The sequence below is a fragment of the Hypomesus transpacificus genome, chromosome 10 (genome assembly GCF_021917145.1).
Source record: "Hypomesus transpacificus isolate Combined female chromosome 10, fHypTra1, whole genome shotgun sequence".
Lineage (NCBI taxonomy): Eukaryota > Metazoa > Chordata > Actinopteri > Osmeriformes > Osmeridae > Hypomesus > Hypomesus transpacificus.
Window position 1 is genome coordinate 12,552,231 of NC_061069.1, and position 26,451 is coordinate 12,578,681.

The 26,451-nt window shown below is 48.6% G+C and overlaps 1 protein-coding gene across 5 annotated transcripts; it reads right to left on the reverse strand.

Moving 5' to 3' along the window:
- Positions 1-5,222: 5,222 nt before the first annotated feature.
- Positions 5,223-25,604, reverse strand: LOC124472543 (enhancer of polycomb homolog 1-like). Of its 5 annotated transcripts, none has more exons than XM_047027461.1 (16): positions 25,285-25,604; positions 24,292-24,388; positions 20,894-21,033; positions 17,831-17,990; positions 15,154-15,299; positions 14,416-14,622; positions 14,051-14,199; positions 12,806-12,962; positions 11,931-12,095; positions 11,337-11,426; positions 11,086-11,234; positions 9,376-9,758; positions 8,205-8,320; positions 7,818-7,959; positions 7,049-7,370; positions 5,223-6,772 (listed from the first exon to the last, which is right to left on the reverse strand). In XM_047027461.1, exons 4-16 carry the CDS (start codon positions 17,928-17,930, stop codon positions 6,700-6,702), a joined length of 2,199 nt encoding a protein of 732 aa, XP_046883417.1. In that variant the 5' UTR covers positions 17,931-17,990; positions 20,894-21,033; positions 24,292-24,388; positions 25,285-25,604; the 3' UTR covers positions 5,223-6,699. The 5 variants fall into 5 exon arrangements, with proteins under 5 accessions (XP_046883417.1, XP_046883416.1, XP_046883415.1 ...); XM_047027460.1 differs by lacking the exon at positions 20,894-21,033 and adding an exon at positions 24,607-24,707; XM_047027459.1 differs by lacking the exon at positions 20,894-21,033.
- Between the last annotated feature and the right edge of the window lie 847 nt (positions 25,605-26,451).

A 26,451-nucleotide genomic window follows, 5' to 3' on the forward strand; every position in this document is an offset into this window, starting at 1 on the left:
GTTACAGCAGAACTATACCGGAACGAAACAAGTGTTTCACAGGCAGTGCCCATCCCCACCGCTCCCAGCCATAACACATATAGGCCTTTTTTGTTCTACACAGCTCATTCCTTTACTGATTGACAGAGCAAGTGGTCGTTGACTGAGAAGACAGACAGAGGAGGGTGTGGTGTTGCTGAGAGACAGTTGTCAGGAGGCCATTGCTAGCCGCACCAGTCATTCTCTTGCGTTCCAGCTGGCACAACTAGTGTTCAAACTAACCAGAGAGCAAGGCTGCTAGAATTACGGACAGACGTGGTTAGTTGGTGAATCCAACTTCAGTTGTCATGATTGGTTGTTAACTACTTCACAAGACAATCACCAAAATCATGATTTTCGGACCCCTATGGTTCAAGCAAAGACCTTTTCTTTGGTGGTGGTGGTGGTGGTGGTGGTGGTGGTGTTGATGGTTAGCTTTACCGAGTAGATTTCGTATATGGTGTGTTCATACATAGGTTCAAAACTACACAAGCTGGCCTTGGGCAGGAGTGTGGTCTGGAATGTAGATCTCAGACACCATGGAAACTTGTTGCCATAGAAACACACTGTAATGGGCGGAGGAGCTTCCCCACAGCTATTTATGATCTATGAGGTCATCCATGCTGTGTTAACCAGGACTACAGTTTTGCTGGTTTCCATGGAGAACAGGTCTGACAGGAGAGCATCACCTTCAAGGCATCAGTTAGAAGATGAGCTCATCTGTCTCATGTAGGGTACATGTACATTAGGATTAGCACTGACCATCTCTAGTATTATTGTTTCTTACTTAACCTGTTCTATATTTTCCCCTCTCCCCATCCTTAGCCTGGTATCAGGGCTGTAGCCATGGAGTCAACATTGAGGGGGGATAAATTATTTAAACGATAATTTCGGACAGCGTGTGTGGTTGTAGCGTACGACATTTATATACTTTTAAAAATATCTTTATATCAATATATTGGGGGGGGGGGGGGGGGGGGGGGGGACATCTTGACCAGATTTGAATGTGTCCCTGATGTGTCCCACCCAATATGATTACGGCCTTGCCTGTTACTATAATCACCACAATAACTTGCCCGTAATTAAGTGCAACAGTAAAAACTGAGACTGAAACTTTTTTTTTCTGTTGCAACATTAAGTACACAAAAATAAGCATCCTGTCAACCAATGTCCTGCGTGGGGTCATTCACTCCCAAGTGAATTTAATGTTATTTGATCAGTCAGAAAAAGAAAGGGACGGTTTATTTATCAAGCAAATACAAACATAACTTATAAGCTATATACGAGACACGTGGAGTCCATATCTCACTTCCGCCTCCAAAAATCATTTCTCACACTGATTATAAAATGTTACCCAACTGTTTCATTGACGCCTATATTTCATGCTGTCACACGCTTATTCACGTAGGCTACAACACAGGTCACATGCTCGTGATGCTACTATTTTGCTAATTTGTTTGTAACTTTTCTCATTGCTTGTATTTCAGTACTGCATTTAAATAATAATCAAATAAATTTAAAAACAAAGGTCACATGCTCGTTTGAACACCCACACCTCAAGCACTCCGACAGTGGGATGTGGAAGAGGCGGGAACACAGGAACAGATTGTCCAGTCACCGCTGTCACTTCATCCTAGACTTCGAACTTTACATTAGTATTTGTAAGTGGTGGGTCAGAAACACTTATTTTTAAGTCCCTATCATGTGGTTTTGAGGGGAGTTGTGTGTTATTTGTTCTCGAACATTTTCAAAAGTCAATTGTTCAAAAACGTTCATAAATTCTTTCTGATTTTAGTGTTCAGTTTTGTGTTTTTAGGGATTCGTAAACGACATTGTATTTGCACACCACTAGATGGCACCAGATACCCATTTTCTGTTAATCCACTGATTTATAGCTTATAACCAGATCAAATACCAACATCCTTATCTTCACTGGAGGCCTACTGCGCCCACCAGAGAATTCTGCTGAGATGGGATTTTCCACGCCTGTCGTTTCTCTTCTACTCCCACACGGAAATAATTGAATTGGGGGCCTTAATCCTTGAATGAATACATGGAGAGATGGAGTAATCTACTGGGGATTAGTGCTCACTGAATTCAACAGGCAGTAATCAGCCCAGAGATGCTCCACTAAGGTGCGTTAGGATTTAAAGTCAGTTAGAGGTGTGTGTTTGTGAGAGTCAGCGAGAAGAGAAAAGTAGTGTATGAGAGAGAAGGAAAGAAACAGAGAGAGAGAGAGAGAGAGAGAGGTATCTGTGAGGGTGTCCAATTGGTGTCCAATACAAAAGAGAAGAAAGGAGAGAAAATGAGATTTGTTTGATTGCTTTGTGCTGTTGACAAGTAATCAGAGGACTAGGTAAACTAGTGCTGCTGCCATCTTTGAGCTCCCACTGTGAAAGAGTGTGAGTCTGCTCTGGGGAAACTCCCAGTTCAGACACACACACACACACACATTACACACACACACACACACTGCAGAAAATCACCATCCCAGTCAGGAAGACACACACAACTCTCTCTTTCTCCTGTTCAAAACACACACAACTTTTCTACAAACACACATTCTCTATCTTTCCTTCCCTTTGTCTTAATCTTGCCCTCACACACACAGTCACACACTCTTCAGATTTGAGTTTTTCTCTTCAGTCATCAGTCCACTCTATACACACACTCACAAAATATACAATATCTTGTAATGATAACGCTCACTTAATTCATTCCCCTGGGGCCAAGTCCACCTCACAGCTCAAACTGCTGTTGAAACAGAGCACGACAGTTTGTGGGAGAAGGTGAAATTAGGATTTCCTCAGAACATTGCTTTTGGAACAGTCTGCTGACACAGTAGAAACTATAATTGTGTGAGTATGGTTGTGCAGAGCTGCAAAAGCAGAGCCAAGTTCTCAGAGTTGACCTCACACCGTGTTATAAAGTATCCCAGAACACCAAGAATGGGGTTTTGACTTCAAATTCATAACAGCCACATTGTGTGGGTGTGCCTGTTTCCTCCTCACCAAGGTGTGTTGACACCTATGACACCTGTTTCCTCCTCACCAAGGTGTGTTGATACCTATGACACCTGTTTCCTCCTCACCAAGGTGTGTTGACACCTGTGACACCTGTTTCCTCCTCACCAAGGTGTGTTGACACCTGTGACACCTGTTTCCTCCTCACCAAGGTGTGTTGACACCTGTGACACCTGTTTCCTCCTCACCAAGGTGTGTTGACACCTGTGACACCTGTTTCCTCCTCACCAAGGTGTGTTGACACCTGTGACACCTGTTTCCTCCTCACCAAGGTGTGTTGACACCTGTGACACCTGTTTCCTCTTCACCAAGGTGTGTTGACACCTGTGACACCTGTTTCCTCCTCACCAAGGTGTGTTGACACCTATGACACCTGTTTCCTCCTCACCAAGGTGTGTTGACACCTGTGACACCTGTTTCCTCCTCACCAAGGTGTGTTGACACCTGTGACACCTGTTTCCTCCTCACCAAGGTGTGTTGACACCTGTGACACCTGTTTCCTCCTCACCAAGGTGTGTTGACACCTGTGACACCTGTTTCCTCCTCACCAAGGTGTGTTGACACCTGTGACACCTGTTTCCTCCTCACCAAGGTGTGTTGACACCTATGACACCTGTTTCCTCCTCACCAAGGTGTGTTGACACCTATGACACCTGTTTCCTCCTCACCAAGGTGTGTTAACACCTATGACACCTGTTTCCTCCTCACCAAGGTGTGTTGACACCTATGACACCTGTGCGCTGAGTGTCCCGTTGTCTCCGGGAGTTGGAGATGCTTTTATCTCTGAGATGAGTTTTTCTTTCTACCAGGGCCTGGCTACTATTGAGAGAGAGGGAGAGATGGAGTAGAACCTGCAGTTCTCAACTGAACTGCAAGTTCAGTTGAGGTGATGATTATGTGTGTGTGTGTGTGTGTGTGTGTGAGAGTATGTGCTGGAGTTTCTGTAGCAGGCCGCTTCTCCTAGGCTGGTTAGAGGGCTACAGCTAGTGTTGCTACCTCTCAGGCCACTGGTACCCTTTCAGATTGACTGACCTGCAACAACCCAGGCCAGTCGGTCATGCAACAGATGTTTCTGGGGAGTCAGGAGTGAGAGATCGTTCAACACGGGCTGTTGTGCTGTCTCTGGAGACAGACATGTCCAGGTCTTCCCACAGCTGTGTGGAAGTCCTCAGAACCAGGAAAGACATCTGTAGTTCTAGGAAACACGGGTTTGAAGATCTCTTCTACTTCCAGCAAGATTGTCTGGGTACCACATCCTAGAACCTCTCTTCATGTGTCACTGTTCCCATTGGTATAAGAACATAACAGGCCTAGATAAGACCATCCCTCTCTAAGAAGGTGGTTGTGCTCACTAATGAGAACACAGAACCAAAATGGCTGCCGCCGCAGGGTGTCAGCACTTTCTATTTGGCGTTTTGTGGTAAGTGGAAGGAGCGGTTTTCAGAGGTGAGCCGTAATGGAGCTCGGGGTGAGTGAAGATATAATGAGGGAATGTTTCAAACTGTGAGAAAACATCTAGCTCTCCAAACTCATTTTCGACCTGCTCTTTCTCGCCTTGTTCATTTCATTGCTCCTCTCTAAATTGGAGCTGTAATGTACAAGTTCACATCGGACATTTGGATAGAAAAATAGGCTTGAATTTGAAAGGTACAATACTTACTAACATAATACATTACCAATATATACTTTGGTAACTGTCCACGCTTGAATAAGAGTAGACTTTCATACATGGGACCAGACGTTCGAATAAAAAGGCATGATCATAGATATTATCCTACAAATACAAATTCTATTGTAGAAGTACAACGTACTTTCTTACTTTGAACCTTTGTACACATTTCAACTTCAGCAGCAAGACCACTTATACCTGTCAACAAGTCACAGTGAAAAAAACTGCCTTTCTTAAGAACTCAAACTTGGTCGATTTTGTCAATGCTCACTCTGCCATTCATGAACCTTTATCATGGGCGTGCACGTGTTGCGCTGCCATAGCAACGCCTTTCCAACACTTTTTCTTTATGCGTCAGGCTTTGTGTTCTGAGAAGGTCAGAAAAGTGTTCTGAACCCTTCCTTGTTCCTGCTAAATAAAACCCTCCACTTCCTTGTTGAGGTATCAGGGTTAAATCCACATCTTAGCTAACATGACAGACACACACACACCAAATAACACAAGAGACATGCTGTTCCAAACACAATAATGCCCTGGAGGTTTGTTTTATTTCTTGTATTGATTTGATGTGTCTTTTCTTTTATCCCTCTTTGAATGTGGGGTCTACAAATGCAAACCTCATGAACCAATCAGGCCACAGGAACAGGCGTTCAGGATGTGGTACAGACATCAATCTATATGTAGTCTTGTTCAATACCAGACTCTTCACAGAAGAGAGCTCATGTTTTATTTATTCTTAAAAAAAAATTCTCGCTCCAGAGAAAGGCACCAAGAAACTTTATTTTGTGTTTCAAGGTCTTGCAGCCTTCTGGAAATATCGGAAAAAAAGAACAAAAAGATTTATTGTTTTTTGTTATATACATGTTTCTTTTTCATTAAGTATAAATTGGAATGATAAAAATGTAGAATGGTTACTGCATTATTATCCCTTATAGTTATTTTTCTTTCCTGTTTGGTTCAACAATAGAATGGAACAATAGAACAATAGAATAACAACAGAATGAAGTCTTTCTATGAGGAACATAAAATCATTATCCAAAAAGAGGGATACAAAAATAACTCGATTTCTTTCACAAAATGTGTGGGGGTGCAGGGGAATCATCGAAAAAAATTATAAAGAAAAAAAGAAAAAGTGCTTAAATCTTCAGAAGCTGCATTACTTCTGAAAAGAGACATCCTGTGTTGTTACTGGTCTCCAGAACTTTTGAATGGTAGATCGTCGCAATAATGATTACTCACTGACAAACCGATAAGAACTTCACCAAACCTCTCCTCTCCACCCCCACGTACACACTCCAACACTGACTGACTCCACATAACCCACCTACCGATAGCCCGCCAGTGTTCACCACGTACAAAACGACAGACAAGTTCAGATCCATCACATCTACACCCTAACCACAGCACGGGAGCCAATGATGGTCCAACATACAAAAAACAAGGTAAAAGAAACAAACAAAATTGTTTTGTTTTCTTTTGTAAACACGGCACAATAAATAGATCAAACGTGAGGGTCCACCCGGGCGATAACATCCATGATGGGCATGACTCACACCACTGCCAGTATGTCACTGTTTTTTTCTTCTTCTTTTTAATTTCATCCCAAGTGCAAAAACATCACATATGAACAAATTCTGTATTCAAGTCATGTCATGTACACAAGGGGTTTGGGGGCATTACAAATATGCAGTACTGTACATATAATTGCAATATTCATAATTTACAGACATTGATATCTCTTATAAACAAAAACAAATTAGGGAATAGGAGAAGGGGGGAGGTGGGCAGAATTGTGTGTGTGTATACAAGACGAGCATTGCAATTAAGTTCCCCCCCCTCCACCCACCCCGGTTGCCACGGAAACTGCGTGCCTCGCCCGTTTCCTGTCCATCCAACGCGTCTCTCTCTCTGACACAATGCATAGCACCTGACCTGGCCCCCCCCCCCCTCCCCCCCGGGGTCCCAGCTGTCTCGGGGTGGGGGGCGGGGCTACGTCACTTCCATGGCCACTGTGTTGTCTGATAGGCTGTTGAGGGGTGGCTTGTCTTGGTCCAGACTCTCCCTGTCGACAGACAGACATCACATTTAGACATTTTGCAGACGCTCTTATTCAGAGTGACTTACAGTAAGTAAAGACATTACCCCCGAGGCAAGTAGGGTGCCTTGCCCAAGGACACAACGTCATTTTGCACGGCTGGGAATCGAACCAGCAACCTTCTGATGAATAGCCCCAATTCCTTAACCGCTCAGCCATCTGACCCCCGCAGAAGAGATGCCCACCTTCTAACCACGACTTACCCCTCCCCTAAACACAAAACACACCCTCTCTCCCCCTCACCTGGGCCCCATGTCCAGGCCCCCCGTGGCAGCGGTGACCTTGGGCATCTGACAGTTGGCGCTGGCGGCCAGCTTTAAGGCGGATGTGGACACGGCGCTGAGCGCCCGGGGGATGTGGTGCCGCTTGCTGAGGGCGGCGGCGGCGGCGTTGGCGGCGCTGGCGCTCAGACGGAGGTTGCTGCCGTTCCCCGTCAGAACCTGAGTGGTGGTGGTGCAAGAGAGGGGGTGGGGGGTGCCGTTGTTGTTGCTATGGGCGACCGTGGAGGAGGGGTGGAGGAAGGTGGGGGAGGGCGTGCTGGAGAGGTGCAGGCCCTTGTAGACACCTGGAGGAGGAGGAAGAGAGGGGGGGGGGGGGGTTTAGAAACGTTCCACATTGTAAAACTCATCTGATTGGTTGTTGGGGAGTGACAAATTTGAGGGGATGGAAGTTGTTTGTGTTTGTTTACCAGCTGGACCACTAAGTGCTACACATCAATAAGCTGTCATTATCTTCACACACACACATGGATCAGATGACTGAAGTCATGCATCACTGCCCTTCCAGAAGCTTCCCCACTGCTTATGTTTCAACACCAGAGAAGGCTCGGGCAAATCGTTGATAGCCAAGCTCAGTGTGTGTGTGTGTGCGTGAGACAGATGCTTAGAGAATGGTGAAACTCTAGTAAAAAGTTACGCTCAATTTCCCACCGTCGCCAAGACTCCACCAGATTAGCTTTTGGATACAAGAGCCTCTTGAGGAACTTCAGACCTCGGCAGCGCTGTAGTCCTACCTGAGGGCGAGAGGACTCCGTTGACTCCTGTTCCCAGAACCCCCTCCTCCTTGGTCTTGAGGGTCAGCAGCTGGTCTGTGGAGACCAGGGCCGAGGCTGCGAACTGGGCGCTGGCCGAGTCTAACGTCTTAGACACCAGACCCTGGGGGAGGGAGAGAGATACAGCTGTTAACAGCAAGCTCGGCAAGTTAGAGAGAGAGAGAGAGAGAGAGAGTCAGGGCCAGAGAGAGGCAGACAGAGTTAGAGAGAGAGAGTCAGGGCCAGAGAGGCAGACAGAATTAGAGAGAGAGAGAGAGAGAGAGTCAGGGCCAGAGAGAAGCAGACAGAGTTAGAGAGGTAGAGAGTCAGGGCCGGATAGTGGCAGACAGAGAGAGGCAGGTGTCTGACCTGTGTGCTGTTGGTGGTGGAGGTCCTGTTAGCCTGCTGCTGCATCTGTTCTTGCTGCTGCTGCTGCATCTGAGCTAGCTGCTCCTGGTGCTGCTGGTACTGCTGGGCTGTGAACACTGGCAACACACACACACACACACACACACACACATTAACACGCTGGCCACTCTGACATCTCAAACCCAGCTCCCCATGTGAGTGTGGGCGGTGAGGGGAGCCCAGTCAGGTGGTTGGTCAGTTCACCACCAGGAGGCAAGCTCTTCTAACGTACCCACAGTCCTCACCCCCCCCCCCCCTCCATTCTGCCCACCAGGGAACAGGACAGCTAGGCGTTGTTGCTAGACTGGCTTGGTTTCAAACGCTAGATGGATCTGCAGATGGATGAACAGCCCTCTCTCCTACCTGGACCAGCGTTGGCGAGTGCTCGGCTACCGAACTGCTGCCCGTACTAAGACTGGCCTAGTCTGTGCCACACTACTACAGAAGCAGTTTCTGACATTTCCGTGTGTGTGCCTGTGTCTGGTTTGTTTGATATTCAGAGCAGGGAGCCCCCTCCCCCATACACAGACCAAACTCATGCATCTTATGAATTTATTTATCAAATGGCCGTTCTTAATTGACTCTGGCTGTCAGAGGGGGAATGCTACGCCTTGTGAATGCTAAATAACTGCTGTTTGGTCATCAGAATTCAGAAGAGAAGAGGAAACTATAAGTATAAACTATAAACTATAAGAAAAATAAATGTGTTTGAGGCCAGCACACGTGTCACACACACACACACACACACACACACACACACACACACACACACACACACACACACACACACACACACACACACACACACACACACACACACACGTCTGGGAGATGTGAGGGGGAATCGATACGAGACGTAAACGACCTGAATCATTTCATGCATGGAGACTTTGCAATTACATTTCTGAAACAATTTCCACGACAGTCAGAAGAGAGCCATTTTTCAGCAAATAGCTGCTTCAAACCAAACAGGTCGAGTCACGTAAATGAGTGAGTGCATGTGTAAAGGACAGAGAGGAGAGAAAGAGAGATAATGATTGAAAGAGACAGAATGACAAAGACAGAGAAAGAGAGAGAGGAGGAGGAGAAAAAGAGGAGACAGCTTGAGCGAGAGAGGAAGAAAGCCACTCACCGGAGACAGGGGTGGGAACAGGGGCTCCTCTCCCCTGAGAAGCAGACCCTCCCGCCTGGGCCCCGAAGGTAGAGGAGGTGGATCGAATCAAACCCCGGCTCAGCCTCCTAAAGAGCGGGTCTGCATTGTCTAGGTGGTGCAGTGGTAGTGTCCGTGGCCTAAAGTGCCTCCAGCGACACGCTTTTATATTCAAGAGTAACTGACTGAGGTCCGAAGAGGAGGAGGGGGAGGAGGAAGAGTTTGACGAAGGTCGGTCCGAGGTATTCGTTTCTGAGGTACTGGAGAACTTGTGGACTGGAGAGAGGGGAGGCCGGTCGAGGATTTCCGAATCCAGCCCGTGAAATATGCTGTCGTAGTCCGTGTGTGCCCTGTCGAGCAGAACCCTGGAAGGGGGGGGGAGAGGTTAGAGCTGCTGCTGACAGACAGGCTGGGGGGGGGGGGGGGGGGGGGGGGGGGGGGGGGGGGGGGGGGTTCTACTGCTCTGTAAACTCAGCTCTAGTTGGCGTGACGCCAGTCACTCATCGAGAGAGGCATGTGTCTGACACCCGTCTGATTATATCACGCTTACCCTACCCTACCTCACTCTTCTTAGTGTACTACCTCCCCCCCCTCCAGTAGCCTTCCTCCCCCCCCTCCAGAAGCCTACCTCCCCCCCCCTCCAATAGCCTACCTCCCCCCCTCCAATAGCCTACCTCCCCCCTCCAATAGCCTAACTCCCCCTCCAGTAGCCCAACTCCACCCTTCCAGTAGCCTCCCTCCCCCCCTCCAATAGCCTAACTCCCCCCCTCCAGTAGCCTTCCTCCCCCCTCCAGTAACCTCCCTCCCCCCCTCCAGTAGTCTACCTCCCCCCCTCCAATAGCCTAACTCCACCCTTCCAGTAGCCTCCCTCCCCCCCTCCAATAGCCTAACTCCCCCCTCCAGTAGCCTCCCTCCCCCCTCCAATAGCCTACCTCCCCCCTCCAGTAGCCTAACTCCCCCCTCCAGTAGCCTACCTCCCCCCTCCAATAGCCTACCTCCCCCCTCCAATAGCCTACCTCCCCCCTCCAGTAGCCCACCTCCCCCCTCCAATAGCCTAACTCCCCCCCTCCAGTAGCCTTCCTCCCCCCTCCAGTAACCTCCCTCCCCCCCTCCAGTAGTCTACCTCCCCCCCTCCAATAGCCTAACTCCACCCTTCCAGTAGCCTCCCTCCCCCCCTCCAATAGCCTAACTCCCCCCTCCAGTAGCCTCCCTCCCCCCTCCAATAGCCTACCTCCCCCCTCCAGTAGCCTAACTCCCCCCTCCAGTAGCCTACCTCCCCCCTCCAATAGCCTACCTCCCCCCTCCAATAGCCTACCTCCCCCCTCCAGTAGCCCACCTCCCCCCTCCAATAGCCTAACTCCCCCCTCCAGTAGCCTAACTCCCCCCTCCAGTAGCCTAACTCCCCCTCCAGTAGCCTACCTCCCCCCTCCAATAGCCTACCTTCCCCCTCCAGTAGCCTACCTCCCCCCTCCAATAGCCTAACTCCACCCTTCCAGTAGCCTACCTCCCCCCCTCCAGTAGCCTAACTCCCCCCCCCCCCTCCAGTAGCCTCCTCCCCCCCCCCCTCCAGTAGCCTAACTCCCCCCTCCAGTAGCCTACCTCCCCCCCCTCCAGTAGCCTAACTCCCCCCCCTCCAGTAGCCTCCCTCCCTCTCCAGGGGTCTATCTCCCTCCTCCTCCCCCCTCAGCTTACCTGCCCCCTCTACCCTGGCGTCGCCGGGCCATGCCCAGGCAGCGTCGAGGCACGGTGAGCGTGGTGAGGCAGTAGCGGTACCGCTTGTCCCCCGGGCCCCCCTCCGCCGGGCCGCACCACGGCCAGCTGCCGCCCCGCTCCGACCGGGCCTGCCGGGACACACAGGACCAGACCGCTCACACACACACACGCTACACACACACAGTCTGAGCTGTTCTCCTATTGGCTACGCTGCAGCATTGATCACTCACAGTGTGGTATTGGCAGCCTGCTTTCCTGCGGAAGGCGTAGGCACCGTCTGGGTCGTTCTCCTCCTCGGCCTCGGACGAGCCAGAGTGCATCTGTAGGTCAGAGGTCGGTCAGGTGATGTACAGCAGGGAAGCTGTAACTTGTTTAATTACATGCTTTTATGGTTCTTCCCTTTGGCACTTATTTGGTTTTCACAATGTATGCTTTATGTTTTGGCTGCTCGCTATGCACTTTTGTAAAGCTCTCTCTTGGAAGATGCTTTGGATAAAAGCGTCTGCTAAATGCATAAATGTAAATGTAATGTGAGCTGTAGATGCCAAATTACACCCCCCCCCCCCCCCCACAAGCACTTGAGTTAAGCTTGACATCTTGGATGGCTGTGAGCGATATGGCAGTAGGCCTATATCCAGTCATCCGATAGAGGGTCACAGAAAGAGGGAAAGAGAGACTAACAGAGGAGAGACAACGACAGGGGAAGAAAGAAAAGGAGAGACACAGTCACAGAGAGGGGTAGTGATAGAGAGACATACAGTGACAGAGGGCGGGACAGGAAGAGACCGTGACAGAGAGACCAGCAGAGCGGGGTGGAGGCGTACCTGGGAGTAGGGCTCGTCGTCAGAGCTGGGGAAGTCGTACTGGTTCAGGTCTTTAGGGTTGAACACCGAGGGCCCGGCGTGGTGTGCGGCCCCAGACGACAGCGGCAACACTTTGGGCTTCTTCTCGTATTTCCTCTTCTGACGGACGACCTCTGTCTTCTCAGGCTGGGGGGGCGGGAGGGGGGGGGGAGGTAGAGGGGGTGTTTTAGTACCAACACCAATCACTGGACCCAACAACAAACAGGAATCCAATCAAGCTGCTTTTCCAATCTGAACGCATATCCCCCAGAGTGTCTGAGCTGACAGTGTTCCTGACACATTTAGAACAGCAGTTAGACAGGAGGAACACATCCTTAGGGGCCTCGAGTCTTCCAGACATTCACATCAGTCTAAACTAGCGTACTAGTGTACTAGTGTACTACTGTACTAACGGACACTTTCAGCAGAAGAGACGTGCATGTGCTGCGTTATAATAAGTGCAGCAGGTGAGTGCAGCTCAGCACTACACAGGTTAGAAGCTAGAAACTACCAGAACGTCCAGTGTTTTGTATTCAGTCGGACTTGGGTGAGACGTCATAGGTAAGAGGGGTTGTGAAGGTTGAGCTCTGATTCAACACATAAGCATCCATACAGATCTACATCCGTCCATCTGCTAATCCATACAGACATAAATCCATCAATCTGCTAATCCATACAGATCTACATCAATCTATCCATCCACCCACCCATCCACTCAACCACCCACCCATCCACTCAACCACCCATCCATCAACTCAACCACCCATCCACTCAACCACCCATCTATCTATCCGCCCGCCATTCTTTCTTCAACCCTAAGTACACCCTGTGAAGACTCCTTCCTGACACCAGCGTACCTTGGACTTGTAGTCTTTGAGGTCCATGTGGTCCTGGTGTCGGTACTGGTTGCTGTTGGTCAGGGGCACCAGGGGGACGGAGTAGGCCGGCTTGGCCAGGGCTCTCTGGGCCAACACCTCCGCCATGATCTCACCGCCAAAGTCGGCCATGCCGTTCCTGGAGGGTTCAAGTTCAAGTCTTTTATTTGTCAGGTACACAGAATAACACAAGGTCAGACTGGGCACTGAAATTCTTAAGACAACGCAAGCACCTGGCATAACATAACATATAAGTACACGGAACGTAATTTACACCTATGCTGAGCTTAAGTAAGTGAAACTTCCTAAATATACAGATAGCAATAAATAATCGACTATACTTACCCTAATACTAAAACTTCCTAAATTACAGATAACAATAAATAGTACACTGTACTAACCCTAAATGCACATAAAACCTAAGGAGGGTTGGAGAGAGGGGGACAGAGCGGGTCAGCAGCAGCAGGCGAGCGCGTGCTGTCGAGCGTCGGGGCGATCGTCCAAAGCACCACTTGGAAGTTACGATCAAGCTTTTTCATTTGGCCAGAAGACCGGCTGGATTTAGGTCCTGTACTTAGCGGACGTTAAGTGTTTTTATGACTCAGTATCGGCCTCTCCCTATCACATTACCCCAGCTCATCAATACCCAGGCCCACAGCACCGGACGCAGCCTGGTGTGATGACATCATCTGCTAACCACCTGACCACATCATCAGGATGTCCAGGGTTTGCAGTGGGTTTCTAAGGGGACAATCCTCTCCCGTCTGGCTAACAAAGTCAGTCTGCTAAATGTTCCGCTGCTGCTGTCTCACAGAGTGACCAGTCTGACGACGCAGCTGGTCTAACCAGACCGACGACATCTTGTCTAACCAGCCCGACCACACATCTGGTCTAACCAACCCGACCACACATCTGGTCTAACCAGCCCGACGACGCGGCTGGTCTAACCAACCCGACCACACATCTGGTCTAACCAGCCCGACGACGCGGCTGGTCTAACCAGCCCGACCACACATCTGGTCTAACCAGCCCGACGACGCGGCTGGTCTAACCAGCCCGACCACACATCTGGTCTAACCAGCCCGACGACGCGGCTGGTCTAACCAACCCGACCACACATCTGGTCTAACCAGCCCGACGACGCGGCTGGTCTAACCAGCCCGACCACACATCTGGTCTAACCAGCCCGACCACACATGTGGTCTAGCACCCGTCTGCCGTGCTCACCTCTTCTCCACCACCTCCAGGGTGAGGTGCAGCAGCTCTCTCTTGCTCTTCTCCCTCCTCTTGATCATCTCCAGGATGGTGACGGCTCGACTCAGGTCCCTCCGCAGCTTCAGCATCTTCTCGTACGACGCCTCGTCGTTCTTGCGGTTCTGTCGAAGGGGAAACGACACGCGGTTACTCATCAGAACCAGACCAGGAAAAGACATGGTCTAGAACCTCTAACCTCACAGAAAATCACATTTGACCAGAAAAAACTAATGATAATCCGATCACATTCTCAGAGCGTTCCGACAGAACCAGAGTTGCCACGGCTCCTGGGGGATTGCTGTCCGTCTAATCGGCTAGCTGATTGGCTGACCACTCACCTTCCTGGTCTGCATCTTCTCCGTGCGGCGGCGGAAGGCCACGTAGGGGTCGCTGGTGCTGGATCCGTCCCTCCTCTCCTGCTTGACGCTGGGGTGCAGCGTGCCGCTCTGACAGGACTTCCTCTTGCGGCTCCAGTAGTCAAACACTTCCTGGATCAGCTCATCATCCTCCTTCAGCAGGAGCTTAGCCTCCTGTAGGCTCACCAGCTGGGGGGAGGAGGAGGGCAGGAGGAGGAAAGGAGGAGGAGGGCAGGAGGAGGAGAGGAGGAGGAGGAGGAGGAGGAGGAGAGGAGGAGGAGGAGGAGGGGAGGGCAGGAGGAGGAGAGGAGGGCAGGAGGAGGAGAGGAGGGCAGGAGGAGGAGAGCAGGAGAGGAGGGCAGGAGGAGGAGGGCAGGAGAGGAGGGCAGGAGGAGGAGAGGAGGGCAGGAGGAGGAGAGGAGGGCAGGAGGAGAGGAGGGCAGGAGGAGGAGAGGAGGAGGGCAGGAGAGGAGGGCAGGAGGAGGAGAGGAGGGCAGGAGGAGAGGAGGGCAGGAGGAAGAGGAGGGGAGGGGGTAAAGGAGAAGAGATGGGCAGGAGGAGGAGTGTGGGAAGGGAGGGAGGGCAGGTTGTATTTACAAATTGTTGTTTTCCGTTGTTGAGTGACTGAGTAGGTATGGTGGGTGTGTACAGGACAGGTGTGTGTATTTAGCTGTGTGTGTGAGTGTGTGTGTGTTTGGTGTGTGTGGGAGACAGGCTCACCTGCTGGCCGCTGCCCTTCTCCAGACGGTCGATCATCTCCTCAAACTGCAGGAAGGTGATCTCCATCTTCTTCTTCAGCTTGGTCACAAACGCCTCGTCCTCCGTGTCCAGGTCGTAGTCTGGCTGCTCTGTGTCCAGGCTGAAAGCTGCAGGGAGCGAGGGAGGGAAAGAGAGAGAACAGGGGGAGGGAGGGATGGAGAGAAGAGGGGGATGAAGAGGGGAGAGACATTTTAAAAAGGCAGAATCAGAAGTCTATCATTAGATACTTAAGTGTCCAATTTTCCCTAGATACAATAGTGAATCACATCTCTTGGGGGTTCTTCTATCATTTGAACTCGCCAGTAAGACACTGCTGAAGAGACTGCACTCTCCGGAGTTAATAACGTATTTACGAGTAGGGATGGGCGTGGTTAATCAAATATCCGGATACCCTAAAGTAAGTTAGTATTCCATTACTTGTCTTCAAATACTTATGAGCGTAGTTTATAAAATAAAATGTTTTTAATGAAAAACCGTTGTCGTGAATTCAAATAATTGTGACGTTAGAAATGATGAGAACATAATCAAAAAGGGAGGCTACGTGACCCTGCGTTCTGCTGCCAGTCTCCTTTCATTTCATTTGGCGCTACAAGAAGCTTAGTGTCCTGGCTAAGTCTTTTCTACGCCGGCCTGCTCGCATATCGACTCCATACTCGCCTCTCCTGAGCATGTTTATATGCTCATTTTCCTGGATAAAATGTGTTGTGGTTCATGTGTTTACTGTATGCTTTCCGTCATGTCATTAAATAATGGAACCGCATTAATAAATATAGATTATCCGGATATTCGAAATTATTTTCGGATACTATTCGAATCGTGAAATCATTTCAAATCCCCATCTCTATTTAGAAGACGCTTTTATCTAAAACAACATCCAGGGGGATTTGAACCTGCAGACCCAATCTTGAACGCTCTACCAAATCAAATGCATTTGTAGAGCCCTTTTTACATGCAAGCATGTCACAGAGGGCTTCACATACGCCCATAGAACTGCCCCTCAACCAACCTAAACCCTCAAGGAGCTACACTTATCCCCCAATGAAATAAACACATCCGCCATGTTTACCAACAAACACACACAAGTTAGAGTGTGGGGGTGCATGGTGCACGTCATAATCAGCCAATAATGTTCCAACTCAGATCTGCGAACCAAGATGGCCGCCGCCAAGATGGCCAGAGAGCCTCATCTCCCCAGTTCTGCACCTGCAGGTCTGGATGAGGCCCTTTCTTCAACCTGCACCACGGCAACCCCACGCCTCACCGCAATTTAATTGAGACTCAACTAAAGTGCCATTTTCGAAATTGAGATTGGGCCTGAGATTGAAGCTAGCCCCTGGGCAGACGGCGTTGCAGGGAAGGTGAGGGGAATTCAAAATGAACTGCGTTTCCTCGTCAGGAAGGACTCGGTGCATTAGTGTCGGGACTGACAGGGTCTCTGCGCTCCGTGAGAGTGACAGTCACACTGGGCCTCCAGCCGGAAGAGTTTCCCCTGCCTGTCACCAGAAGAGACCACTGCAGGTGAAATGACACACGATCCATTAACAAACCGTTTAAAGGGCTAAACGTGGTCTCTTAACAATGACGCTGGAAGAAGAGGAGAAAAGGACAGATGGAAAAGCTGTTGGAAGCCTATCTCACAACGCATCTCCAGCACCAGGAGATAAAACAGCACACTAACATGGAGTCAGGTGGCTGAGCGGTTAGAGAGTCGGGCTAGTAATCGGAAGGTTGCCAGTTCGTGTCAAAATGACGTTGTGTCCTTGGGCAAGGCACTTCACCCTACTTGCCTCGGGGGGAATGTCCCTGTATTTACTGTAAGTCGCTCTGGATAAGAGCGTCTGCTAAATGACTAAATGTAAATGTAACATCACTGCAACAAGACGACCTGTCAAGCCGGTGGATACTGGATGGATACGTGGCTTTTTAGGCAACATTTCAGGACATCTGGACCAGAGCTGGTGCCCACATCCTAGGAGACCTTGGGGAATCTACTTTGGGATACTGATTTCCATGTCAGATAAGCCCAGCTCCACTCAGGCTCTGATCCAAACCCTGCTGGACAGCCAGCAGCCAGACTGCTTCCCCTGGCAAGGACTCATCCCAGTCCCCGAGCCTCAAAACAGAACAGTAACGACCCACGTCCAACAGCCCACACCTACAACACTGTTTATATACTGTCATAAGGAAAGCTATAATACAGCAAGTCCGGTTCTGGCCTCAGACTCTAACCCGGGGAGAGAGACACTACTGTCCCAGACACAGCAGCCTGGTTCAGGTCTGAATCAAGACCCCCACCCCTTAACCGGTATCCTTCCGGACGAGCCCGCCCGCCAGCATGCAGCCTAGACATACAAGGCCTAGGCCAGGGGTGTTCAATCCTGGTCCTCGAGAGCCCCTGTCCTGCATGTTCTAGATGTTTCCCTGCTCCAGCACACCTGATTCAAATGAATGGTCATTACCCGGCTTCCACAGAGCTTGATAACAACCCATTCATTTGAAATCAGGTGTGCTGGAGCCGGGAAACATCTAAAACATGCAGGACAGGGGCTCTCGAGGACCAGGATTGAACACCCCTGTTCTAGAAGCTGACTGAGGCAGGTGGGGGGCAGGGGGGAGGCAGGCAGGCAGGTGTACTCACGCTGTATGTGAATGAGCTGCTTTGGCATCTTGAAGTCCCCGGGGTAGAGGGACTCGTAGTAGGCGATGTTGCTCTCCGCCTCGGGGACAGGAATCACCATGCTGTCCCTCTTCTCCCCGTACACCTGCTGAGCAGAGATGGCCCTCTGGAGGTGGTGCTCCTGCAGGCGGGCGAGGAGGAGGAGAGGAGGAGGGAGGTAGCAGGACGGAGTGGGAGAAGCAGAGGAGAGGGGAGGAGAAAGAGGGGGGGGAGGAGGGTGAGTACAAGGGTATGACAACCTCGCCATGTTATCTAAGCGCATAGCAAGACGACGATGTGTACGTGTGTTCTGAGGAGACTGACAAGGTGACATGACTTCAGATCCTCCAGCAGTGATGCTTCACGCACCAGGGTGAGAGATGGCGACTCCCGATACACGCCGGCTTACACAGGGGTCGCATTCCACTACCGGCACAAACAACAATCAAGCTCCATCTGTGGAGATCAGCCAGGTAGCGGGCCAGCCGTTTGGCACCTGGTAGTTAGGCTCGTCTCTTCAACTGAACAACAACTGCTAGCTCGTTCAGGATAGCAAACAAACGTCCGCTCCTGAACAGACACAGGGAGTTGGACCACGGTAAAGGGCTTGCATGTCCTGGGAGGCTGATAGGGTAAGGAATACTGTGTGTGTGTGTATTATATTAATGTGTGTGTTTTTTCCACCACCAGTGTGACGCGAGCCAAGCAGATCCGTGGGGGAATGTGCCGGAAGGCTGGCTGGCCATGAGAGCGGCTCTCTTAAGGCCCTCAGCTAGCAGTAGAAAAGGTCCTGGACTCAGACTTGGGCACACTGCCACTGGCAGCAACCCAACAAGGGCCCAGACTTCTGTGTGTGTGTGTGTGTCAGAGAGGTAAGTGTGTGTGTGTGTGTACGGTCGCTCTGTGGTCGGAGACCTGCAGATGTTTGCTCAGCGGTCAGCCTGATATCAGACACCTCGCTGCAGCCCGAGAGCGTTCCCGACCACGGGGAAAACCCCTCCGGACACACGCAGAGTGTTTCCCAGACACACAAACACGCCCCACCACTCCTGCCCTCAGAGAAGCAGGACGAGGGCCACATGAAAAGGAGGAAAGAACCAGTGGAGTTCTGCAGGCCTTGTTTCAGCCTGATCATGCATGTCTGTGTTTGTGCTACATGAAACTTGTCTTGTCTCTGCACAGAGGTGATGAAAGGAAAGAAAGAGAGGAGGGAAGGAGAGGAGAGAGAGAGAGGAGGGAAGGAGAGGAGAGAAAGAGAGGAGAGAAGGAGGGGAGGAGAGGAGAGAAGGAGAGGAGGGAAGGAGAGGAGAGAAGGAGAGGAGGGAAGGAGAGGAGAGAAAGAGAGGAGGGAAGGAGAGGAAAAGAGGAGGGAGTCAGGCCGAGACTGTTGTTCCCCCGTTTCCCACGCAACACAGCAGGATACATCCCGCACTCAAAACCGGCTGGGTGTTCACGCTCTAGGTTCTTCCCTCTTTCAGGCAATTGCAGAAAGTCAACGAGACGAAACCAAACTCAAACTAAAAAGCTACAACAATAACTGTGCAGACCTCAACGTGTCACCGTTCTCCGTAGCTCAACTGTTGCCGTGTTCCTAGAACTGAACTCAAACTTCTGCACGTTCCGCTCCAAGGCCGTCCTCCCGTCAGTACATCATTTCCCAGCACTGCTCCGAGGCACATTCCAGTTTACAAAAGCCGGTTCTATTCAAAAAGTCTAGAACAGTCTCTGGCCCTCTCTCCTGTACACGATGTCTTGCGTAACCTTGAGATGGTTTGGTCGGCTGTGAGTGAATCATGCCTCCGGAGCGCAGGAACACGCTGACGGGCTGCGCTCGGTCTTCGCTAAGAGAAACTACAATCATCAGTCAGTCACAGGCCTCTGGGGGGGGGGGGGGGGGGGGGGGGGGGGCGTGCGCTGCTGCCAAACTCAAACACTCCATTTGTTTAACTCCCTGGCGATGGCAATGCTCCCCAGGACAACAGAGTTGGATTGCGGCGCAGAACAAGAACCCTGAAGCCAGTAACATTATCACAAATAACTTTACAAAACACTTTCACAAATGCATATATCTTCTATCTGTTTGTAGACTCTACGTCTACAAATACACAACCCCCCCCTCCTCCTCCCAGACTCTCTCTGCATTCTTCAGACCGAGACGATCCTGAAACAGCCTTCTGAATGACCATATATATCACTGTCAGCTCTCTGTCTGACAGCACAAGCTTCCAGCCTGTCAGCCGACATCACAGACACAGTAAATGCCACTTAGCATGATGGACAGCCCCGGGAGCAGGTGACGGGGAGTGTGTGTGTGTGTGTGTGTGTGTGTGTGTGTGTGTGTGTGCGCGCGTGTGTGTGTGGGGGGGTGGCGAGGCCGAGAGGGTCTGAGGAGAGGGTTCACAGTCAGCGCAGTCTGGAGAACGCACACAGAGAGGACCGTGCCACTTCACTGACAATCCCATTACGGCTCCGTTGATTACGACTGTTCAGAAAAGAAAGGTTTTGGTTTGCATTCAATAGCTTCAGGTTTTGTCGCACGGCATCGAGACCCAAGTTCTACTGATGTGGCAATAAAAGGTATTTGGTCATTCACGCAAAGCCGATCGAGTCGCTTTCTGAATGGTACATGGGTTAGTTTGGACACACCAATGGATACAGGCTGGGGAATATGAAAGAGGTTATGACCAATGAGTACGTCGAAAAGTATGATATTGGTTAGTTGAAACTGGAAGCTCACTGGCGATAGTCTTAGATGCAGTGAAGACCTTTAGACAGGTGACACACCGTGCTGTACATTCCGATACAACCAAGTCACAGCGAGAGACTTGTTGACAGCCAGCGTGTCTGTGTGCGTGTGTGTCTGTGTGTGTGTGTCTGTGTGTGTGTGTCTGTGTGTGTGTGTCTGTGTGTGTGTGTCTGTGTGTGTGTGTCTGTGTGTGTGTGTGTGTGTGTCTGCACTCACGCTCTGAACAACATATTCTGGCACTCATACAAAGACAACAGGACTACCACCAAGCAGCGCACGCACGCACACACACCACTGACCTCATCTTCACCCAGTGTAAACCCAGTGTTTAGACCAACACAAACACAGCACGTGTGGAAGGATTTACTCTGCTCTCAGTTCACCCTCCTCCTGGACAGACTACAGGGAACATTTCATCGTGTCGATTCATGAACAGATTCTAAAGATGGGTAAGAAAAAATATTTCAAGCTGTAGCGTAAACAAAGTGTAAACCATCAACACAGACTTGTTCAATCACTCATGACTAGTGTGACGGGTACGTAACAGACGTAGCCACGCTCCGTAACAGACGTAGCCACGCTCCGCCACGACAAGGTATCGTTCGCCACTCGCGGGATTTGAACGCTCGACCTCCGACTTGCCGAGCGCAACCACTAGCAACTACACCAACGAAAATCTACCTCTTCGTTGACGCGGGTGACCTCTTACATACATAGGAGTGAGTTTCACGGTTTTCACACCCTTACACTAGCCTACATTAAAATACAAAACAGACCACCACCACTGCCCTGGTCCCTTCAGACAGATCTATCCTGAGCAAACTGAAACCTCCTCCACCTTCTCAGCGTGACTGACGCAGTTAAACACCTTTCCTTTCTCATCCCATTTTCGCATGGCTGTGAAGCCTATGCATAACGCAACGCTGCACTTCGGGGTGAATGGAGTTCAGACTTAGTGAAGCGAGCATCCCCCCCCCCCCCCCCCCCCCCCCTGATAGGAGTGTTAACGTACTCCTAGACAACTATCAAAAATATCGTAACATGAGCCCTGTACATGGGTAACAGCAGGTTAACTGTCAGTTAAACTGCCAGTTTAAATAATGTTCTGCGTGCAAGTGCTTTATTGCCACACGTCTTAAGAGTTCAGTTGTTCACAGACAGGGGAGCCCATGTAGTGGCACGTTCAAAATCAAGCTAAAACAGTTGGTCCAACAGCCCCTTGCTGCCAATACAGATCAATGAATCACAACAGACCAAATACCAACATGTTTGTAGGAAGTGAGGGTTTACAAACCCCTTGATAAACAAGATATCTGTTTGAGTCCTTGTATGAGTTGGGATAGCCAATGAAACCGGCTAGATGCGTTTACAAATGACCACAAATCAGGAGAAAAGTTGTCAAACCTAGAGCTACCGCTGTCAAAAAACAGCCATGTCATGATGCATAAGACTGCGTTCTGCTTGTCACCGAGGAGGGAAAAGCCTTAAGCGGACAAGTCAAAATCATAGTTTATGGTGGTCAAGAGTGAAACCGACACAATCTATGACAGCTGGGCTATTTACGTACATCTTTCTTTTTTTTAGATGCAACTACGTGCAAGTCAAGCATCTGATACCGCATAACTAGTCATTCCAAACAATATTCTACTGACACATGTGATGGTTGTGTTATTATTACTCGTCGTTCTATGAGGTGTGCAAGGTGGCCAACCAGTGTTGACATTTTCCGACCCGATCAGGCATCGTGGTCAGATGCAACTTCAGATCACTGGCTCCCCCTTGCACTAGTCTATTGCCATTACGCTAACAAGGCCCATCCCAAAGACAGTCAACAAAATGTCGGATTCACTGGAATCACGTGACCCCTTTGTGCACAGAAATCCATCCACAGCAAAAACAAACGGATACAACCAGGATATTGTATCATAAATAGAGAGAATGACACTTAAGGATTTTGAAACGTAGCACAATGTATTGTTGGCATTTCGTTTACACCCCTAAATCGTCGTGTTTCTGGGTAGAAAACTGGCGGCCATTTTGTGCAAACTTGCGCAGAAAAAGGAGGGACACCTCGTATAATGTAAAAATTAGGAAATTGTTTATTTGAAAATTGTCGAACTATTAAAGCATACCGATTCCTCCTCCTTCTCCATCCCCGTCGGCATCTGCGGTACTGCCCGGTTAATTGATGCATATTCGTGCAGGTCGGGTAAATCCTCACAACGGAAGACGGGTAGAGGCTTGGAAGCGTCCAGCGCCCGTGCCCGAAACGACAATTTACTCATTTTTACAGTTCAAAATGCAATATAAATCTATCCGTAGTTCTCCTAATATTCACAACGGCCTCGAGTTGAGTTTTCATGGATGATTCTGTGCGGTAGATCTGAAATCTAAGGTTCGACTAGTTGAAGCTATATATAGGGCGTCGCGAACGGAGCCGGGAAGGCCCGGATCTTGGTCGCTCTCTTTCGGACTATTTTTTCCGATGCTCCGCTCCCTATCGGTGGTTCAGTACGCCATGGCCAACATGGCGGACATTAAAAACTCTTTAACGCCCAATTCGATCGTAGCAGCCCAACCCCCGTTCGTCGAACAGCCATTCCCACAAGGTCCCGAGCGCTTGCGCGTTCGCGGTGGTGGGGGAAGGGGGCGTCCATTGCATTAATAGAAAGCGCCCCCCCCCCCTACACACACACACACACAAATTAATACAATTAGATGAGTGGATAGTAAAACATTACTGTGTATAAATAATAATAATAAAAAAAGACAGATTTGCTACGACATCTCTCAAAAAGGTATACAAAACAACATGTAATAGGCCACGTCCCAAAATATATGAAAACATTATTGTTTTGATCAATACATTGAATTGACACGTTTTAGAAATGAATGTATACCTACGTTAATTCTAATAGAAAACAAATCTGTTATTTGCGTTTGAACGTTGATGCGACAAATCTGTTCTGGCCCTGGATATCCAACTAATATATTGTAGGGTTTAAATTGACCGACTCCTTAAAAGTTAATTGCGAGTGGAGTCTAGATTAAAATGTAAAGATTCCGTACCATTCATTTTACCCACCACCCTAGCGTCCAAGACCTGACTGAATTAAATCACTATTAAAATGTATGTAGTTTGCTCTGTGAATCGTTAAATATAATTGATAAATGTAATGAATACTACCAATCACAGTAATGGGTCGATATTGTCTACACCTCCACTGTTAATATAATAATGAGTTATATTCGACTACACGTAGGCCTAGACGAGATGGTGAACAATATGATAATCGTGGAACGTAGATGTGGTATGTTAGTAAATGTAATGAGCTCTATTGGAATCATTCCAGCAATTTCACAAAAAGGTGCAAGTAATACGTTTTGTTCCTTAAGACCCTTTCATAAACAGCCTCACTTGTTTATTGCTTGGTAATATATCAAGTCTTCTACACATACTGGTTTGAACTGCCCATACTTTTCCTGGTGGCAGCGAGTGAAATCTTTTTCAGAAGTGAAATTCATTTATTTTTCTGTTTGACGATGACGCCCTCTACTGGTACAATAAGTGCTACAACTTTTACCGATTTACATACAGCAGACAAAAAAAATAAGGTATTTGTGATTGAATATAATGTTTCAATAATCTGGCAACCAGGCAAACACACTCAAAATCAACGTTTTTTTTGTGCTTTACCTAGTGCAGCCATTGCAGATTACCCAGGGTCGAACAGGATAAAGTATAGATGGTTCCACTCTTCTTCATCCATTGTAGCACAGCACTTCATAAAGACCTACATGGAAATGTCACAAAATATAAGATGTAAGAGAAATGTGAGATTTCGACCCGTATCATTGCAGTCATTCATTTTACAAAGTAAATAATAAACAAAAGGGATTGATATTATGGGCTGGATGGGCTATCCACAGCTCAAAATGGCAGAAAGGTAACGTATGAAATGTATACATTTCCTACGTAGTGAATTAAATGATTAACAAATTCAATACATACTGATTTGGTATAGCTTAGGGTTGGACTACATGGAGCCACGGCAAACACACAAAAAGTTCCTCTACTGGCCGTAGTTTGGTCTGGCAGTATTGAGCTAGCAACTAAACAAAATTATGTGCAAATAGATTAGCCACAGCTATTTGACTAAGATAATAGTCACTAGACAGCCATCTGGAAAATATTTATTATGACTTTTAAATTAGTCAAAACACCAGACTGGGGTCATCTTAAAACACCGACACCAGTCATGTTTTTCCAACAACACTATAAACATTTACAGTCGCTAATATGACCGCTTGAGAAGGCAAACAACTTAAAATCCGGCAAAAGAATGAAACATAAACCTTCCGTTAGTTCGCAACCTAGTTTGAGAGCAGTACTTAAAACAGGTGGATTCATTTAACGACCGTGCCAAAATACACGTAAACGGTCGAAAGAGGTTGACTTGGTGGAGTGGTTGTTGTGTCGTGTGTAAATTAACATTAGACTGTGCTATAACCAGATACTAGCTAGCTATCAAGCTGCTATTAAACCAACATATCGACTACAGAAAATAGCTACGATAACAGCTAGCTACCCAACAACAAGCTGGCTACCTAAATACCGTCCAGTCAAATTTCACAGATCTCTTGTTTCCCATTACGACCATAATATCAATGTTTGATGGAAAAAACTTACCGTATTGGATGGATGGAAGATTTGGGTACTGTAGTTGGTCTGGTATATCTAAAGTAGCTATCTAGCATGCAAGCTAACATTTCTGCTGATCATCAGGAAAACCCTAAAAGGACAGATCAAGAGACTACCAGGTCCAGGCAGTTGGTATTTAGCAAACAAACGCGAAATAGGGTTTATCCTGTCAGACGATCCTCTAAATTTAATTCCCGTTCCTCTTTTCTCCGTTCACGTAATCCAACGATATTCAATTCGAAAAGACTCCAAGAAACTATCTGCATGTAAATAGCTCGACCGATTGGAGGGGAGGGGGGGGGGGGGTTGTCTAGCGAGATGGTTAACAACTTTGACATGGAAGACGGTGTGTGATTGGGCGGCGGATGTCACCAATCACCTGTAGGGAGCAAGGAGAGTAGAGTCGATGAGGTCATCAACCAAATGCAGACATTTGAACAGTTTGTAAAAGTACTGCGCTAATGTTGATATTTTTCCACGGAAATAACACAAACAAAATCTATGGGATATCTTTTAAGACATCATATCGAGGTATTTGATAAGTGTGTGTGTGTGTGTGGGGGGGGGGGGGGGGGGGACACAAACACAAGCACAACTCACACAATGAGAGCAAGGAAGGAACAATTTCACTACTTGGTTCCCTTGTGATCAGTTCTCGAGACATTTTAGTACTGACACACACCCATCCACTATTCTTTTGAAAACCAAATCCCTTGGAACCGAAAACCTTCACTGCCTAACTGTTACTTCTTAGAACAAATGACATGTTCTTGGATAAAATGTAGACTGAGTTGTAATTTTTCTGTAATGCTGTATAGTGGTTGTGGATAATAATATTATAAAAAAAAAAAACATATTTGGTTGCCACAACTGCCTGCATGTCTCTTTAACTGTCAGATACAGACTAGAAAGCTGCTGGTTGACCCGATGTCACTAACAGAATACTCTCCAGTTTTCCAACAGAAGGCCTCGCTATACTTAGCCGTATGGCACACACTTACCAGGACATTCGCTGACAGAGATATCCAACCATCCATATACAGTAGGAACATAACGTTTCACATTTGATGTTTCAACACAGGACATCCTGGAAGTATGAGGATTTGACAAACTACCAGGTGAGGGTAAAGTGTAGCACATCTCTAAAAGATTACA